This window comes from Syngnathus typhle, linkage group LG14 (assembly GCF_033458585.1).
Source record: "Syngnathus typhle isolate RoL2023-S1 ecotype Sweden linkage group LG14, RoL_Styp_1.0, whole genome shotgun sequence".
In the NCBI taxonomy this organism is placed as follows: domain Eukaryota; kingdom Metazoa; phylum Chordata; class Actinopteri; order Syngnathiformes; family Syngnathidae; genus Syngnathus; species Syngnathus typhle.
The window spans coordinates 6,712,258-6,732,652 of record NC_083751.1 but is presented as its reverse complement, the minus strand read 5'-3'; the positions used below and the strand labels follow the sequence as shown (position 1 = coordinate 6,732,652).

Below are 20,395 nucleotides of genomic sequence, written 5' to 3'. Positions count from 1 at the left end.
AAGCTGAGTGACTACGATAAAGATGATTTCTGTATAGCAAGAAAATTGAGTTATTTTTTCTAAGAACCACTTGAGAGGCCATATGACAAGCCTGAACTATAGAGAGACAGTTTTAGTATACCAACTCATATTAGTTTTTGGGCCTACCGTATTTTCCGGACTATAAGGCACACCTGACTATAAGGCTCACCTTCAATGAATGGCCCATTTTAAAACTTTGTCCTTATATAAGGCGCACCAGACTATAAGGCGCACCATTAATGCATCAAGTTAGATTTTTAATCAAAGTCAAATCATTCTCCATTTTATCTTTTTTATTTCAACTTCAGACGCAACAAATTACTTTATAATCACAGAATAATGATCCATAGTCTTTTGGATTCATAGATTTCAGCGGGCCACTTATCATTGATTTCATGACACAATGCTTCGGGTCAGTTTAAATTTAGGAATTTGGTCCATATATAAGGCGCATTAGGTGTGCCTTATAGTCCGGAAAATACGGTAATTTGGCCTTTGTGGGATATTTCAATAATGCAAGAGGCAGTTGTAGGCTCCAGTGAAAACTAAACGGTGGCGTAGACATTCCAGTTGATGTGAGCTGACGTATTACAAACTGCCCCCTTGTGATATGATGTCAGATCTGAATTCGGGCCCGAATCAATCTGACTATTTTCCTTGACAAGTCAAACCAAAGACCAAACACCCCTTGGGCACTTTTGGGTTTAATTACAACAATTTCATGGCAACGTCTTTCTCACTTATGTCACACACAAGTTCTCCAAAGACTGATTAACATGAGGACACGTTGTGAAATTGACTGAGGGCAACCGAGTGAGATATAGGCCAATTGTGCCCGAGGGCCTCTCGTCAAAACAGCTGGGTTGGGTGAACTTTGACCTTGCTGGCCTACACTTGTTATCATTTGTCACCCCCCCGCCCCCTCCCAGAAGGAGTTGTCAGTGATTTTCCTTAACAAAAACAAAGCTTGGTTGTGTAGTCACAATGATAATTCACACCTCTGAGTTTTTTTCATTCAAGACATAGTAAGAGTGTCCACAGTTTCCTAGTAGTGTCTGGATTTGACATTTATGTCTAATTTTTAGAATGACTCTTTAAGTCACCACCCTGTAACCTCTTAAAGCTGTAACCACTTTGACCCCAGTGTCATGTCGAGTTGGTACCATAAAGTAAAAAAAGTGGAATTAGTTCCAGCTGGTTTCTATTTCTTTATGTGCTCGGCTATTTCCCCACAGTAGTACAATGAGTCCAATTTTTGGTAATTCCCATAGCCTCTGAAGTAGCCATTTTTAGTGGCAGCTGGCATTCATTCCTGCCAAAGTCAAAGCCTTGACATTACATGGAGCAAAGTGTCAGAGCTGCCAGACCGAATGTTCTGGATTCTTGGAAGAGCAGATACAACAGAACACATACCGTAGCTTGTGTTGTGTTATTTGGCTGTCGAGAAGCAGAACCGCGACACAAAATGGCGCAATACTGCCGAGGTTTGTTGAAAATCTCGAGCCAAGATTTAACAGCATCTGCGCCGTTGCTCAAGTGTTGGAGCTGGTCATTGTTCATTCTTCTCGTGGTGTCTTTTAAACACGTGTTCATGCATGTGTGCAAAGATTAAAAAAAAGAAATGAAACAACAACAGAAGGGAATCCCATGCAGGTGAGACAACAACAAGCAATATGTGAGCGGGTATCCTCTGACCCCCAACACATCATTTCCTCCTTCTCTACAGCTCAAGTTGATCTCACTCTGACTTCTGTGTAACCTCAACAACAGAGAGCAGCACATGTTTTTATTTCCCAAGCAGCTCTTAAGAGATGAGGCTGGTATTTTGGACGTGGAGTAGATTGTGTGCTGATTTTATTGCCTGTGGTCATGCTGGGCCACGGGAGAAACTATTGCCAGGTGGTTCATTTCTGCCATGCCTGCTGAGAGAACTTGATGGATATCTCTGTCTGAAATTTTCAGGGTTGACTGCGGGGGGGGGGCGAAGGCATGACACTCCAGTCAGTCTTTCACGGGGAAAGAATATTGTATACAGAAACATTTATTCCACATGGAGTCAGCTGCAAGTAATGGTTTTGAGTTTACGTCGGAATGAATCATGCACTATTGTGCAGTCACTTGGCAGTCCGCTCAGTCTCAGACTCTGCTTGGGATTTTAGTAGTCCGTCTTTATTTGATTTAATGGCTCACTTAGAATCAACCAACTGTAACAAAGCATAAAGGGGAAAAATAGGCAATAATAGGAACACTTAAGCCTTACCCCTAGAGTCAGTCAAGGTTCATTATTTAGATGAAAAAGTGACATTGTGTTACTGCTTTCCAAGGTTCATTATTTAAAGGAAAAGGTTACCTTGTGTGACTGCATCCTCAATATTTCCAAGTGTCAATTTCAAATAATAATGAAAAAGTGTCTGCTAATTTAGCAAAATTAGTGTGGTATTATGCTCGGGCTTCTATGAATGATCTGAACTCCATGCCTCTATTCTACCGGGTGGCTGATTGTTACCACGCCGGATGAACACCTTATGTCATCTTGTTCTTTTTCAGGCCACAAACTCGTGGCTATGCCTAGATAATGCTATAATTGACACCACACGGGTTTACGTCTGGGACAGTAGTGAGAAAAAAAAAATCGTATGACATGTGCTACAATGGCCATAACAACCAGGGAAAAACTGTCAACCATTTCCAAACTATAATAAACTCAGGATAGAAAGTCATAGGTCCTAAAATGGCAATGTGTAATGTCAACAATTTAGAGCACGTAGTGCCACATCGGTATGAGCCTCTCATGGGTGGCCGTGCAAGATTGACTGCGAAAGGCTATGGAATCTGAAAGATGTTATCATCAATGAAGCAAACATTGTGAAGTCGTCCATTTTGGCTCTGGATTCATCTCTGCTTACACCACCGCACCAGGAATAAATCCAAATCTGGAATGAGTAGGCTGTGTGGTTTTTAAGAGCTCATTTTCTCTAAATAGTTCAATCACTGAAACAAAGTCTTGTATTCTGTTTTTAATTCAGCATGAAATATAAGCGGCCATACATAGTGTTTGGCCACACTCCGTCAGTAGAAACATGAGCATTTTATTTACTGCCAGGTCTGAGTGTCTTTGTACGCCTCATGTGTTGTGATTTACAGACAAAAAAAAAAGTCGTAACGTATCATATAAATTCATACGTAATCAAACACCTAAACTAAGCTGATTCCTCCAAGCTTGCCTTATCTAGACAACACTACCTAATCTGAAATATGTCTTGAGAATGCGAGGCATGCCGGGCGCTGAGAAATCTCACTAAAGGGTCACCTGCATGCCACTTATTATGACCCACCCCAACCCTATACAAAAACACCCTCACACATTCCCTTCATATTCAAACGCTCTCAAGTCAACCACAGAAGAAGGATGTAGACAAGCTGGTGATTAAGATTTTAAAAGTTTCAAAAATCCTGCAGCTTAAGTAGTGGCTCAGGTTCAGCCACTTCAGAAAACTATTTGCTGCCCTACACAGTGTATGACCGTTCCATCGGGTTCAACTGCGTTATTTGCTGTGCGGTTCAAGTGTGCGTATTTGTGTGCCCGAATTCCTGTTAGCATGCTGTGTGTCAAGGAAGCTACTTTTGTGTAATGCGACAGCAGCAACAGGAGACACGTTCATGAAAAGACCAAACCGAGACCTTTTAGAGGCCCCTGATGAGGCTAAAATCAATCTTTACCTGTTGACCAATCCGTAAATTTCAGATAGTTGCTATTATTTCTGTGTGACAAAGTCAATATAATAACTGAAGTTGTTAGACCAGGCTCACGACTTTTAATACTTTTAAAGACGATTTCCCACGCAGTAATTAACCTCTTTGCGAGAAACGGCTCACCTCACATTAGTATGTGCGTTTCTATAGATTTATATCCACTCTCACGCCAGCTGCAAAGCATGTTACTTTATGACCCCAAACTCGGAACTCCCTGAGTTTGTGTAAAACTCGAGACATCTCAACCTCCCCCTTGATAGCATGACGGCACAGAATACTCCCAAATATGATTACGACTGAAGTGTTCAACTCTTTAAATCGTTTTTTTTTTTTAATGTCGCCTCCAAACAAGCTATGCTTGAACATGACGTGCCTTCCTTTCCTCACTGTTCACATTAACAGTTTCTAAACCCAAGACCCTAAACTCTTCTCTGTTTGTACAAAACATACTCGAACATTGTTTTCTGAATTAATGGCACAATATTATTTAAAGTTAAGTCAGTGAATGTGGAGGTCAATCTTAAAACAATGATGGATTTACTCTGAAATTACAAGGAAATAAGAAAAATAATCAAATTTACTGGTGGACTGATCCTATCATCTCCTGCAGTCTGAGGAGCAAATTAAAAGATAATGAAAAATAAGCAACATGCATTTTGTAGATTGCTTTAATAGTTGTGAGGGATTACAAAAAGACAAGAAACATAATAATAATAATACAAAATAACAGATACTGTATTTTTTTTGTCTGACCATCAAAGGTTTGAGTAGAAAACACTATTTTGTGTCCAATGTAAATGAGTCTAAATGTGATCATGGGTGGAATTTTCTTTCATTTAGTATCTTCACAGACAAGCACTATTAGAAATAGGCGCTTCCGCCGTTGTGGGTGTGAACACATCCAATTTATTTCCTGCCCAATGAAAGCGACTCCACTCATTTGCTTTAAATAAAACAAACTCACTGGAGTTCATACAGGAGATCAGCATATGCAAAGTACTTTTATAAGAAACTGCAAGATCTCCACTTCTCAACTAATGTCGGATTCCTTCCCTAGCTAGCTCGCTAATTTAGCATCTGACATCAGCCGCAACGATGTTGCATTTCTATTTGTGTTTGGGCGTGGGGGCCGCAGTGGGTGAGAGCTGTAACTGTATGAATGCTGGCATTGTCTGCACATTGACTGACCCCCCCACACACATTGGCAGTGTCGTTTTTGCTCCTTGTTGCGTGCATTTGTCGACTTAAGAATGAACATTGACACTATCGTGCTGGTGTGGCTTGGGGATAGGCTTAGTAAGTCCTCACTCATGTGAGACTTGTGACCTCGATCTGGGAGCCCAGTGTTCATTGTCTCTGGTGCTTTTTGGTGGAAAAAAAAAAAACCAAGTGCCTTAGTTTCCTGACGTGAACCTTTATGCCTTTTTCCTTGTCTTCTGTCGACAGTTTGAGACATACCATATAATGTCTTACCTCCGACAAAACCATAATATTTATTTAGTTTGAGCAAAGGGTGGAAAAAATGTGAATTACCCCAAATGTCAAACTTTTCTTTATGTTTAGCTCAATAGAAGTTCCTGTTTGAAAATATTTGCGGGTTTTCATGCGTGGGCTCCAGTATAGACCTTTGACAAACACATTCAAAGTGAGAAAGACAAAACACAACTGTGTGTGTTATACTATTTTCATTTCCAGTCCAGGAACAGACACCTTTATGCGAAAGGAAACCCTTGTCGACCAGCAAATAGTTGCGTGAAAATAAGACGCCAGGCTAACCGATTCTGTTTTTAGTACTTTGGAGAAAAAGAGTGTGTGTTACAATTTTCTAGGAGAGAATGTGAGAAGGGTTGGAGGGGGGTGGAAGACATTATGGCCTATTTTCTAACCTGTCTGCATTTCTTTAAACATTCACACACCTTTTTGAGGTTTCCAACACAAAGCTGCCCTTTAAGGTTCGTAACCTGGCCAGGAAGCTCAATCAGACATGGTTAAGACTCTGATGCTTGACTAGGGCTACAGTAGCTGATGTGGTGTCAATTTGCTTTGGGAAAGAGTAACATTTTCTCCCAGAGTGAGAACTCCCTCGCTGTTGAAATGAGCTGTCACTGGAGATGGAAAGGAAGCGGCCATTTCCCCCTCCACCAAATGATGTCAGCCACAAGGCAGACATGGCTGAAACAATTGCCTTATTTAAAGAGGCTTGACGCAGATTGGCTCAGAATGGTTGTGAACTAATATTTGGGATCATGTTCAAGTATATTACACGAACAAAAGTATTGACACATTTTTTTCGACTGACCGCTTCAAACTGGTCGTGGAAAAGACTTGAGCCTGTGGGAGACTTTTGTCCATTTATCCCCAACATTTGTCAGATGTCCTGGCTCACACTGTCATAGCCCATCTTGAAATTGTTTAACGTGGTTGAGGTCAGGGTTCTTAAGTTCTTACCAAATGCGTCCAAGCTTTGATTTATAGTCTTTGCTTTGCACACTGGAGCAGCAGCTTCTCACTAAAAAATATAATCATATAGTTGTAAAGTATTTCAAATGTATTTTGGTTATGGTTTGAAAAATACAATTTATTTCCTTTGATTAGTTTCTTACTTTTAAGGTTGAGTGCTGTGTGTTTTTATCGTTTTGTTATTACAATCAGGCGCGTGCTTTTGGTGTCTTTGCGTAGAAGCTCGTTTAGAAGTTAAGAGGGAATCATCACCTCATCCATCATCATCATCATTATCATTTTTTCATAGACAGTGAATCATGAAGGCTCTTCGGCTATACTATTAGAACGGATTGTTCATTCGTGTTTGGCTAATGGTAACTAATTACCATCTAAATTCATTTATAAAGTCCCTCCGGCTTGTTTTGTATCCACCAATAAATTCAATCTCAATATATAGTGCATGCTTTTCATTTTTTCTTCCCCCCTTAATAAAAGCCAGACGTTCTTGCGTCTGTTGTCTGACACATAATTCATTGGACAGCTTGTAGGCTTGTCTGCCAGCCGGGGATTCAAAGGAAGGCTAAACGATTGAACCCACTGATGGAAGGAGCGTGGGCTCGCCATGGCCTCGTGTGTCTTCCCGAGCTCATGAAAGAGGCTTTCTGGTGGCGGCGGCAGCGGTGAGGCCTTTTCCAGAAATTCCTTAGGCATGACCTTATAGGAGGAACACTGTGGTCCAGGGTGGGGACAAGACGTACAGAAAGAGGCCACTGTGTGGAGCTGTCAGTGGTAATGGACAGATTAGAGGAAAAGGCAGTGTGATGGGAGGACACGTGGGCTGCGTTCACCCATGACATCACCAACAGGTTTTTTTTTTCCCCCACCACGTGCATAGAATCTGTTTACTCACGTGGATGGAAGACATATGTTCGAGTTGATATAGCAGTAGAAGAAAAATAACCGGCGTGTTTGGCCTGAGATTAGAGGAGATGTCTACATAATTGGAGTAAATCCAAGAGATGTTAGTAAAGAAAGCATGCATGAAAGCAATTCAAATGTGCTTTTTATTTTCCATTCTTGAAGTAAGGGCTAAAGTGCTCATTGTGTGCATTCAAAATGTGAGACAGTGAAGCATTCAGCAGCCATTTAGACAAACGTTCCTTTCGTATGACCTTCATACCACATACCGCTGCCAAGTATTTGTGCCAAGCATAGCTGCTACTGTACTGCCCTTCAACATTAAACCACATGAAACCCGAGTTAATGATGTCAAACATTTACGTGTCTTTTTGTTTTATAAAAAAAAAAAAAAAAGATCTCAGTCACCAGACAAAATGGGCCTCAGTGGTAGAAACCACCACTGTCGGACTTGACCCAAATAAAATAGGTTAAAAAATCTTAGACCTAGTAGATGAAGAAAGAAAAGTTTATTTTCTCTGTAGAACTAAAAATGTTTTCCTGGCATAACAATAGACATAAAGGTTTGAACAGGATAATTGACAATCTTAATAATCAGAGCGATGAAAAAGTTTACACCGATACAATTTGTGGTTTAGGGTGTGCCTCCAACCTGCAACTTCAATTGTTTGGTTTTCCACGCCTTGTTGCACGAATTGATAAAGCCTTCTTGGATGAGGTGATATATCTTCAAGGACAACCAGAACATTCGATTCAATCTACTTTGCTTTTTTTTTGCCTTCTGGTACAAGAAGCTACTTTAATATTGTACCATGTACTGTAATTATCAGTTAAAACAAAATTAAAAAATCCCCACCCCCTCTTTCACTTTCTGATCATAAACTTCACCTCCTGTTGTCTATAAAAGTTGGAATGTGTGAACTTCAAATACATCTACAGTCAGAGTTCAGCCTCCAGCTATACACTGGTATTATGTTGTTCACATGCCTATTTGGAGGTTAGCACCCGGTGACAATTTCTCCTCATCCAGGCCCTATCAGATTAGCAAATATTAGTATAGCTGCATGAAATCGCTTATAAAAGAGCAAATATTTTTCCCTTTATAACAACCCAAGTAGCTCCAAATATTTTGTTCAGCTGCTGATTGGTTGGGATTTACTAGCTGTATTTTGTCTGTTTATAAATTGGTTTAAGTGTTTGTTTACAATGGCATCCTGCTACTTGGGAGCAAAAGTTGCATGCTAAGCTCTCAGTAAATATTTAGTTTTGCTACCAGAATAATGGTCTAAACAATTTGTTTTTACCCCCTAAATGCTTCTGTCTAACAATGTTTTCAAAAACGGGTGTCTGCAACTGCACTAATAAGCAGGTTCGCTGCTGCAATGTGAACATTCTTCGGTAGAACATTCCTCAAAGGCTGAATCAATCTCCTCTCTGGCCTTATAAACCGTCATGAGCCTAGCTCACAGATGTTTTCTGCTATATTGCATGTAATATTTCCATAGGATTGTAGACCAGGAGTGTCAAATTAATTTTTGTTGCCGGAAAATTGTAGTTATGATTTCCCTCATGGGGCCAATAATGACTTGGATAGAAATAGATGGGCCACTCATCACATACACACAACATAATCCAGTACAAAAAAAGATCTGGCCCCCGGCCGGGCCTCAGGTTTGAGTTCTACTTAAAATGTTTGATTTGAATCTAAAAGTTATGCTGGTGGCATTTGATTGGCTTGTAGATTATTCCCTTCCAGCAAAAGCACAGGCATTGCGTGCATTTTCTGTATCGCTTATCTTTTTCAGGATCAGGGTAGAAGCTGGCGTCAATCCCTGTTGAATCCACCTTGGGCTAATCCCCATTTAGTTACAGTTGCATTGATACCACAGCACCTGCCTGACAGTCAACATGTTGGAATTATTATAAGAAGAAGAATTGTTAATAAATGAACCGGCTGTAGGCCTGCGAGTAATGACTTCTTGGCGTTAAGCAGACAAGCACTGTGCCAGGAATATGCAAATGTGTTTAGACCTGTCCCAGAATGTCTGAGATACTGTTCAGGACAAAATGTTTTGGTTTTGGTTGCAATGTGATCATCAGGTCATTGGTGTTAGTCCAGATGTGTTTGTATAGCTCGGAGTTAAGCGGGAGCACCGTGGAGTTTGGCAGAACACTTATCCCACATCAAGAGTTTGTTTATCATTTGATGCAGGGCGGTCCGGCACTTCTGGCACAGGTTGACCTTTATGGAGGGGAGCAAACTGAGGACTAATTTACTGAGTGGAACCTCTTGGTACTCCTTTCAAATGTAGGTAAAGGAAAAAAAGTTTTGTTTTCCTTTATTAGAGGAATCCTTCGTAACATAAAAATGATTTTCCAATTTGAAGGATCTGGTACTTTTATAACTGTTCATGTGACGATGTGACATTCCGTTCTACAACCACAAACAAATAGCCAAACCAAATCTCCAGTCTAGCACCATAAGCCTCCAGAATCACTGTCTCTTGAATACCATGCATTCCAAACATAATTTCTGCCCAAAAGTAAGCTCCAATATCAGATTTGAGAATTGGTCCTTAGCCTTAAGCCAGGTGGTCTTTGAGGAGTTTAGGAAGAGGAGGTGAGGAACCTCCTCACTTGTGTCTTCATCACACGATCTCTGTTTTATCTCCAGGGCTCTGCGCAAAACATCTAAACAGATGACCAGATAGTGGTGTCGAGTTATGGAGTCATCAGGCTTGCAGCAACACAGCAAAGGCTGTTTTGTTTTAGGTTTAAAGACTGCGAGGAGGAGGCCATCTTATCTGTTTGTCCCGCACCTTTGATGGAAGCTCCCTTAAGGCCGGGAATGCAGCTGACCCCATCTTAGTCTTAAGCCTTTCAAGGCCGAGCATATCCAACCGAGGTTTTATTTCCCACAGTCATCAATAAGAGCTTGAGTGTCTGTGGGGAGAATGTTAAGTACTTTACTCAACTGTCACTCCACATAAATTACTATAAAAGCCTTTTACTTTTGTACAGAAAACTATTCGACTCCTGTGGATTTCTTACCAATGTAGTTTTGAACCATCCTGTTATTTGGATTCAAGCTCAGCTGTCAGATGAGCCGATGGGAAAACGGTCAATCTGTTTTAGGTTTGCACCTGTCATCAACTTGGAAGGATTTAAACAGATGGAATTAGGTGTCTCTGCAATGGAGCCAAACTGTTAGTGTGCTCAATCATGTCTGCTTCTGTCCATGTGTAATCTTATATATGATGACAGAATCTAATATTTTAACATGATTAAACAAATAAATCAAGTCAAAATTTTTCTTGTTTGTCAATAATTTAAAGTCACAGGGTGGTTCAACGTGCTTAAAATCAGGTTCCATTGATTTTTATTTGTTGACATTTTTGGGGTCTAAATCTGGTCCCCATGACTAGTCTAATTTGAAGCTTGGCACTAGATAAATGTACATTGTTTAAATTCTTAAGAGATGAAAGATCCCCTGATGTTCTAAGATTCTAATAAATCTATTCGGATCAGACTGGGTGTCACAGATTTACTCTCTGCTGGGAGCAGATGTTTTGTGCTGCCATAAAAATTTAAGAGTAGGCCTGTTTTACAATTGCAATGTGGCGGAAAAAATACATCGTACCATTTTATTTCAGCGAGGGACCAAAACAGGTGCCAAGAAAAATGTTTGTGTTTGTAGCAGAGATGGTCGCCATGTCTGTTTCTCTTTAGAGTTTAAAAAAAAAAAAAAAAGGTGCTGCTCAATGACAACATACTTCTTTTTCATGGAATGACAAACTGTTTTCTGTTTTCCTCTAGCTGAAGCAGCCTGACAAAGCAGCGGCTGCAGCCCACACATACTTCCAGGCCAATCCAGAACATGTGGAGATGAGTCAGAACCTGGAGCAGTACAAAGATCGACAGGGGGTCAAAAAAGAACACTTTGTTGACCGTGAAGCTCGGCCTCACCAGGTAATGGAGAAGATATTTTGATCATTTTTTCCCCCTCCAATCATTATTCGTCAGGGAGTATCTATCGTAAACAAAGACCCCTTTATTATGAGTATAGTGATCCCCGAATATTTCCAGTTCAGCATTTGCAAATTTGTCTCTTCAGATTTTTTTTTTGTGTGTGCGCTTAGGCAAATGAAATAACAATAGTGCTTTGGCGCCATGTTGTAGTATCTTGGTGCCAAGGAACTGTTGAAGTAAGTTGAGTAGCTTCATTTGGACAAAAGTAGTCCTTTGCCACCATTTTGTGGCATCTATAGGCAATTAGAAACCCTTTGTTATGGAAAATGAAACACTCTAAAGTGAGTGCAGTGGAAAAGCACGTCGCTACATGTATTTGGTTTGTGGCTGCACATATTGCCTAATTTCACTTACTGCAGCACTTGGCTAGCTGTCACCGTGATTCCTGATCATTGTTTTTCTTCTTCATGCTTCACATAAAGAGAAAAGTAGCTGGAGGTATGAAAGGCTCTTTATGTTACTGGCCGTTCAATGACTGGAAACTCCTTTAGTGCCATTTGTGGTTAAGTTCTGCACACTTATTGCATTGCTCCACTGAGAATCTTTTAGCCTCTCTTCCACCACTGGTTTTTGTTTCTTGTCATATTTTCTACCTCAGCTACAAGCTACTCAAATCTGTCATTCAAACTGGTTTCGATTGCTTTTACTCTCCAACTCACCTTGCCAGTGTAAACAGATCCTCTCTGAGCCATTACATGCTACATTATTATTTTAAAACAGTGCTTGTTTCTGTCTGCTTTGGCTTACTTCGCCCCAAAACTCTGTTTCTGATCATTTAAAATGGGTAAAAGTGTTTTGATTACGTAGGGTTTTTCTGTTTTCTTTCATTGCAGCAATCCTTTAATGGAGCTATGAACTTGTACGAGCAAGGCGACTACGCGGAGGCCAGCCGTCTCTTCGAGGAGGCTCTAGTGGAGTACTACAAAGCCGACATGGATTGCCGAGCCTTGTGTCAGGGGCCACATGAATTTGAGGGTCACGGTCACCTTGATTACCCTTACAGCCTCTATGAAGTTATTTCAGGTATCCCCCTGCAAAGCACTCACTTATTTCAAACTTTTCAAATTACATTTTCGACATTGGTTGTTTTATTGTCACCATTTTTGTCTTAATAAATAATATATAGAAACTAGTGGTTTTATAAATTTGTTTGTCCCTTAGACAGCAGTTTCCAAAGCGATGAGTCTTTATCTACCATGAAAGCAGTAAAACTGAAAGCATTTCTTTTTTTTTTTATCAACCTATCGTGACTGTTCTGTTTGGCCCTAAGCCTGAGCTAGGCTATGTCGTGCTGAAAAAGACCCGGGAGGCTCAGACAAGGCCAAACAATGCTCTTTGTGCTCACTGGGTGATCAAATCTGCCTGGCAGTGGCTTGGCTCTGGATGTCATTTGGCGTCGAGTCAAAGAGCGAAAGACAGTAATGTGATCTCAGTGCTCTGCACACCGCACTCTATTTGCATAATGAAAATTACATTTCAAAGTTTGGAATAATATTGAATTAGAAAATATACACTTCAAGGGCACAGCACTAAAGCGCGTTCGAATGAGATCCGTCACATTTTGTTAAAAGGCTAAGCAGACTTGGTCATCTTTCTTTTGAGTTTGCCTATGTTTGAGTCTCTCAATTTCTCCGCCGTTTTAGTTGACAGTGTAAAACACGCCCCCATACAATACAGCTACAGTTTGAGAGCTATCAAAACACGCTGCTTGTAATAAATATAATCAGAGCAAAAAGTCGCTGGGTGTTGTTTGTGTTGAGAGCAATCTGTGGAAAAGTTGGTGGCTTGTGTGCAGTAGCGCCTGCTTAATCACTGGCGAGCGTTTCTTGTTTTGAATATGAGGTCCTAAACAACCGCTAATTAATGTTGGATAGGCTTTGTTTGACTTATAATCAGATGATTATTTTCAATTCCACTCTTGGAGGAAGACTATGTTTATTTTATGGTGTGATTTTGGATTGTATTATTGTGCAATCTGCTCTCGAAATATTGAGAGATTTTTTTTTTTTTTATTGTTGTGACTCAGAAAGTGAGGTTCTTAATAATCAGTTTTTTTGGACACGGCTTCTGAGACTGAACAGACCGCAACAAAGGGGAATAAATTAGTGTTGGGGTGATGTCAGTGATCATTCACAACACGGAAGGCAACGGGCGGATGCGCTGCTTTTCCTCTCAGGTCTTAACCTGAGGAAGTGATATAGTTTCTATCTTCCCAAAAAGGTCAAGAAGCAAGTTTGTCATACTCACACTCAGTAACTCTCTTTGTCAAGACAGGAATCTTATGAAAGTGCAGCTCAAGTTGTGGCCGGTTATGTTTACCTTCACTAAATGTGCTACATGACCGACTAACTGGCTTTCATCCAAGTTGTCTCATTCCCATGCTAGTATCTGTTTTGCGCTTTTTATCTTCACCTCCCACTCTTCAAACATATCAAACGCCTCCTGGCCAATTTCATTGAGGCTGATGACTCTATGTTTATCAGAGTATCAAGCTCAGTTTTCCATTGTGAAATGTAAACAAGCAATTAATCATTTTGGGCTGGTGTGTTTTATGAGATGTGCTGACATCACATAGATGATCTCAGCGGTGTTAATGGCTGTGGGGGGAACTTAATTAACCAAAGGACCACCCGGCAGTGTCACTTGCAACTGTGATGGGAACACCATAATATCTGTTGACATTTATTTTCTGGGTTTTTTCCATTGTCGAGACTGATTCCAATTATTTTGTTCTTACAGACCACTTCACTCAGGTACTGAACTGCGAGCACGAGTGCGTCAGAGATCTCGCCACCCGGCCGGGCCGCTTGTCACCTATGGAAAACTACTTGCCACTGCACTATGACTACCTCCAGTTTGCCTACTACAACAGTGAGTCCTTTAGCTTTCTCTATACAATAAAGCAATTATTATTGTTGTTGAACTTGCGAAACATCCAAGATGCCTACACCTGACATCAGTGCGAAAATAAGGTTGACTTTATTAAATTTGGGTACACCAGAAAGATGCTTTCAAGATTTTTTTTTTTTATCCTCCCACATGTGCAGTATGTCCCTGAGCCAAATTTAATGGCCTATGTAAGTTTGTTTCACCTCTTCTAAAAATATCAAATAAAGTTTATAAAATGTTTCAAAGGGTTTAATAAAATAATGAATTAAAATATATATTTTTTGTTTCATAACTCATTCAGTCGCATAAGCAATGAAATTTCTCACACAAGAGTCATACTGTATCTATAATTGTAAGTACATTACGTGCACCACTTAGTTTATTAAAGCCCAACCTATTAATTACTTGGATAAAGGTAAATTACTTAATAACTAAGCAAGAAGCTTATTATCACGCCCAGCGAATGTCTCACACACAGCGTTGTCTAATTGTGCCCAAGCGTGGGTGGAGTTGTATTTCTTTTACTTTTTCTTATTCTTTCTTTTACTAATTCTGGTAGAAATGGACGTTTGCGCCGTTATGGGAATGAACACAGCTGGCTTGTTTGTTGATTAATGAAATTGGTTCCTCTCATTACCATTAAATTCAGCGCACGTCAGAAACGTCCACATGGCGGAAGTAGACATGAGTCTATGCAGATCTGTGCACGTCTTCCGAACTCAGAATCTGTTTGCCTGTGCCTCGATCAGATCCACCAAAATCGTGTTTCACCACTTGCGTCACAACTTAAACATGCTTTTAGCTGGTCCAAACTTTAAATGTCAAGTATGACGGGGCGTGTCATAGAAAACATCCTGGAACACCCAGTGCGGCATAGCACAGTTGACACAATTAGCAAATAAGCTAATGTTGACTTGCCACGTACTTATTAATGAATTTGTAACACTATTTTAAATTTGGTCGCGACACTACACATCACATTAGATCACAGGTGTCAAACTCAAGGCCCGGGGGGCAGATACGGCCCGCCACATCATTTTACGTGGCCCGCGAAGACAAATTGTGGCGGCCCGCGAAAAAAATGAGTTTGACACCCCTGCATTAGATGCTTACTCATAAAAAATGCAATAAGAAGACGCAAAACAAAGCAAAAGCCAAATAGTTACTTTTCCATTATAGTAATAAAGTCACTCAACAACTCCGTGGCTTCCTTAACACCCCACCGTGGCTCTCTGTTTGCCATCACTCGGCAGCCTCTTGTGTTTTCATTCCCTCTGTGAAACCTTCTGCGAGGTTCTTCTGACCGACTGATCTCATATCTCCCGTCTGTTACTAAGGCGAGAAGGCACAACACCAGATGCGCCGTGTCAGCCCAGACAGGAAGCCTCCGGTTAACCTCGCGCCTTTACAAGCTTGGAAAGAATGTGATTGTGAGCGCACTGATGAGCAGAAGGTGCAAGTCTTTGTGGTCTAACGTCAGCGTGACTTGACTCTGCGGTCAAGTGCCCTTTTGTTCACTCTCTCAAGCACTGATGGTTTGGAAATGTCAATCAGCTGGAGTCAACATGGATTTCCTCTCCTATTAATAAGGGATCCAGCATAGAATTTTCCAAAACTGTTCTTGCTGTTTCTGTCTTTGCAGTGGGAAAAATGGAAGAGGCGCTGCAGTGTGCGCTCACGTACCTTTTATTCCACGAGGGGGATGAGTTCATGACGGACAATGTTGACTTCTACACAGAGCTGCTGGGATACAGCGGTGCGCCACGAGAGGTCAGATTCTGTTGTGTCATTGTTTGATGGATTCGTGCCTACGCAGTTCAGTTTAGTCATAAACTGTTTTTTTTTTAACTTCATAAGAAATACAACTGCATGCACTGTAACCAACTGAAGATTTATTTTTAAAAAAAATATATATATAATAATCCAAACCACTTAGATGGACTACTGTATTAAATTCCAATTCATCTTCTCGACAATGTGCTGCATAGCGAAAATGATAATAATTAATGATTATTTAAACAGTCATTGAGTTTTAGCAATGTAGATCAGCAAAATTACTTGGACCTTTTTTTCCTGGTTGTCACACATTTATGACTACTTGTTGCTAGGCAGAATTCCACTGGGCTTTTTTTAATGACAGACAAAGGGCTGCCCTTGGTCTGAGAGCCAGCAGGAATAGGAAGTGATACAGACACACACTTGGGAGATTGCTCCCCTAAAAATATTTTAACTACTGCCAGACATGGAGTTTTTTTTATTTTTATTGCATCACTACTTTGTATTAGATATTGTTTATTATTAAATTTCACAATTAACAAACAGTGCCGTCTGCTGGAGCTGGTTAGGCACTGTCCCATTAGTCATAAATTCAGATTTGACAAGTAGGGGTACAAATATGGAAAAGCTAGATTAGCTTCAACATGATATGGCAGAAGTTGGCATCCAGTCAGTTTTCCACACAGCTTAACAGCAAAACACCTGCAAATGCTTCCTGTTTTTCTTCAAATCAAACTGCAGACAAATGTTGGCACACAAGCGCTCAGCCATGTACTTCTTTCCGAACTGAATCAAAGGTTCAGAGCAGTGCTTCAGGTTTCGAATTAAAAATGGTTCTGACCATCTGATCTGGGGTGTGGGCATTGAAATAAGATCCTCAGCAGTGGAGAGCCAGACCTCAAAGGAAAAGTGTGGATTAGGACGAGGGAGATGACAGCAGTCAGGAGTGCATTAGTTGTATTTCTTGGACCGGGTTTGTACTAACCATCTGGCAGTAGTTTCCTTTTTAGATTTTGTTTTTCACTCATGCCGTAGATTTTTCTTCCAGCTGGAAGAATTTGCCATTTTTGTATATCAATGAAATTAAGATAACATATTTCTGGCTCTCAGTAGAGAAGCATCCGATTCCATGTCCTCAACAATTAGAGGCCAAATCTAAGCATAATATACGTTCAGCTTTTATTCATTTCACCACTGCTGATTTAAAACTGATGAGCTGCTTCAGTAAGTCAAACTACGTCTCCTTTAAGTCAAAATTATGCAATATCCTTTTCCTAGAAAGCCTGCTTCTATTAGTGTGCATGCATGAGTGCGTACATAGCTTATATTATTCTGCAAAGTCCTTCCAGTCTCAAAGTCCCAAAACCAGAGACCCCCTCTCTAGCCTCAGGGAGGTCCCCTTCAAGGCTCGAGATGTCGATGCCAGGCCTGAGTTGCCTCCCTTTCACATAATGCTGCCTTTCAGGCTTTTACCATTAGGGAAAAGTCAAAGAGGCAAACCCACAGACGTCTGTGGCAAAATAAAGAAGCTACTTCTATGAAAATTTAAAATAGCTTCAAAGAAAAAGCTTCTGGTTGCCCTTTTTTATGCTAGTTGCCATGGTTGTTTTAGAAAGTCCTCCTCCAGGAGAAAATATGCCAAACTTATTTGTGAATCTCACAAATGGTATCAGCCGGCCGGCTTCCCTACTGGTGCAGCATGTGTGTGTAAAGAGCAAAAGCAAACAGTCTTCCTCCTTTAAGTCTCCACTCTGTCGCAATCCGCATGAATGAAAAGTCAACATCAGCAGCATGATGCTCTTCTTTCTTTCTTCCCGTCAGAAAATAGAAATAAAATAGATGCTGATAAGAAAAAGGTTCCCTATAATGACATCACTGATGTGTGTGTCCGCAGGAGGCTGCGAAGTACCTGAGGAGGCACAAACAAGAGCTGGAGCTTCTTCTGATTGGAAGTCAAACTATGGGAGTGGACTTTATCGAAGGGGTATGCAACGTCAAATGCATGAAAGAAAACTTAATTATTTGTTTTGGGTGTTCAAAGTTGCCTTCAAATGCAAAGAGCACGTATATGTGAACGGGCAGGTTTTTTTTTTTTTTTGTACACAAAGATGTCTGCTGAGTGTCATTAGAAGTCATGCACGTATTATCTCTGCTGGAACTGACTCAGAGTAGGCCGGTAGGTTTCTGGCACAAACAGAAATCTTTGTTTTTTTTAAGTGAAAGGCGACACCTGCTGGTCATTTAAATTTTTATTTTTATTTTATCCCTCTCATAATTAACACTTATTGGTCATTGCAGAATTACTGGAGAAGCTCGGGTGGGAGAGCTGACTCCACCAGGTACTTACTTGGATACACCTTAATAAATAATGCTTGCTTATGGTCACAATATTAGGTACACCTGCACAATCTAAAATCTTGAATGGATGATAGTGACAAATATTTAACCAATAATTGACTAATTTTCTTGTTATATTTACATATAAGACATTTATTTACATGTTTTTATGACAAAAGTATTTAAATTACAATATAATAGTATAGACATATGATAGCTTTATAATAAACAATATTTTTTTATCAATTTTATAAATATTAACATTTTGTTCAAAAATATTAAAAATCTTGATGTGCGATTCAACCTAAAATTGAACTTGCGGTTCTTGTGCAGTATTCCTTCTGGCACGGACGGTGAGATGGAGTATGTTCACATCGCACAGAAGAAGAATGTCAGTGTGGCCCCATCACAGCAACTTCAAGAAGGTCACATTTCTCTTCACATATTTTCCAGCCTGTAGTGATGAGCTTTTGACAAAAACAGCTCGGTGGTGCTGTGTGCAGGTGGGTCGTTGTTGCACGACGGTGTGAAGCTTGTGCACAACTCGGCCGAGTTGAACGGGACTCAGCGGGTGTTGCTGGATGAAGTTTTAACCGAGGACGAATGCGCAGAGCTCCGACAGCTGGCGCAGGTAAAGACTCAAGAACAGGGGCGGAGCTATGTGGTGGCCAGTGTTGACCCCATGATTAACGCTGGATAATTAGTTCCGTCTTCCTGTTATTTCCACACAGATTTTTGGGTCACAAGCGAAAATTTTATGAACTATTTCACTATATGATGTGGGCAGCAAGATGTAAATGGATGTTGTAACTCTGCTGTCTTTTAGACGGTCACACTGGCTGGCGACGGTTACAACGGCAGGCAGTCTCCTCACACCCCCAATGAGAAGTTCGAAGGAGCCACGGTGCTCAAAACCCTGCAGGTACACAAACGGCACTGAAATACTTTTTCATTTTCCAATTAAAATTCAGCCTTCGCCATCATTGGAGAGTGCTCATTACCGCGTGTCTTCTTTCAGTATGGCCACGAGGGCAGGGTGCCCATGAATAGCGCCCGCCTCTTCTACGACTCCAGCGAGCGAGTAAAAGACATCGTTGCATCCTACTTCAAGCTCAACTCCACTCTGCACTTTTCCTACACTCACCTGGTGTGCCGCACGGCCATTGAAGGTGAGTCGTTTTGAACACATGAGAAATTATAAAAATGGTTGCTCTCCAGAAAAGCCTGCTTACAAATATGCTAATTGGTTCAGAGCTACTTATAATGGGTTGTAGAAAAAAACATTCGTGTCTTGTCACTGTCATTTTTAAACCCGAGGAAAGGCTGTACATGTTTTTGCGTCGGATTTTGACAGGTCAGCAAGACCTCAGGAATGACCTGAGCCATCCCATCCACGGTGACAACTGTCTGCTGGACCCCGAGGCCAATGAATGCTGGAAAGAGCCCCCCGCGTACACACATAGGGACTACAGGTTAGTCTTGTCACCACAGTAAAATTCTCACTTCAGTACTATAGCTGCATAAAGTATCTTGGTACCGGTACTAAAACGTTACCATGACTAAGACATTCATTAAAGCAGTGTGTGTGACTCTAACGTTGTCTGTTTCTTTCAGTGCACTACTATACCTTAATGGAGACTTTGAAGGTGGAGAGTTCATCTTTACGCAGATGGACGCCAAAACAGTTACTGTAAGTTGATTTGCGTTTTCCAAAAATATCCAGGGATACAATACCCGGCTATAAAAAGCCAGAATAAATGACAGCCATTGAAATGCATTGTTGGATTTATTTGTTTTTTATTTATTTTTTTCCAACACACCCAAAATAAAAAAATTAAAAAATCACTAATAAATATTGTATTGTGTTTGCCCCCCAAAATTGTTAATTTCATTTTGCAATGTAAGGCCAAAATTTTGAGTGTTTTGTCATTGTTTTGTTGCACCTCCTCTCTTAGGCAACGGTGAAGCCCAAGTGTGGCAGGATGGTGGCGTTCTCCTCCGGCGGGGAGAATCCGCACGGCGTCAAAGCCGTCACTAATGGGCGAAGGTGTGCTGTGGCTCTGTGGTTCACCTTGGACCCGCACTTCAGGGAAATGGTATGTACATCTTTCTTTTCCTTGTATGTACATGTCCTGCTGAAGAATTTGACATATCCAAAGAGAAAGCTGTTCCGCTTGCTTTGCTTCCTGAAAGGAGATAGACACTGATTGTGCGCTTGTTGTTTATGCAG

At 40.7% G+C, this 20,395-nt stretch overlaps 1 protein-coding gene across 1 annotated transcript in view; it reads left to right on the top strand.

Moving 5' to 3' along the window:
* p3h2 (prolyl 3-hydroxylase 2) overlaps nucleotides 1-20,395 on the top strand; it is a 30,143-nt gene that overhangs the window by 8,778 nt on the left and 970 nt on the right. The window contains exons 2-14 of the mRNA XM_061296931.1: nucleotides 10,951-11,103; nucleotides 11,997-12,186; nucleotides 13,903-14,034; nucleotides 15,695-15,822; nucleotides 17,723-17,812; nucleotides 18,127-18,167; nucleotides 18,499-18,590; nucleotides 18,669-18,796; nucleotides 18,992-19,087; nucleotides 19,184-19,334; nucleotides 19,520-19,637; nucleotides 19,780-19,855; nucleotides 20,121-20,261. Of these exons, the coding sequence (XP_061152915.1) occupies nucleotides 10,951-11,103; nucleotides 11,997-12,186; nucleotides 13,903-14,034; nucleotides 15,695-15,822; nucleotides 17,723-17,812; nucleotides 18,127-18,167; nucleotides 18,499-18,590; nucleotides 18,669-18,796; nucleotides 18,992-19,087; nucleotides 19,184-19,334; nucleotides 19,520-19,637; nucleotides 19,780-19,855; nucleotides 20,121-20,261 (1,536 nt within the window). The remainder of the gene's footprint in view (nucleotides 1-10,950; nucleotides 11,104-11,996; nucleotides 12,187-13,902; nucleotides 14,035-15,694; nucleotides 15,823-17,722; nucleotides 17,813-18,126; nucleotides 18,168-18,498; nucleotides 18,591-18,668; nucleotides 18,797-18,991; nucleotides 19,088-19,183; nucleotides 19,335-19,519; nucleotides 19,638-19,779; nucleotides 19,856-20,120; nucleotides 20,262-20,395) is intronic.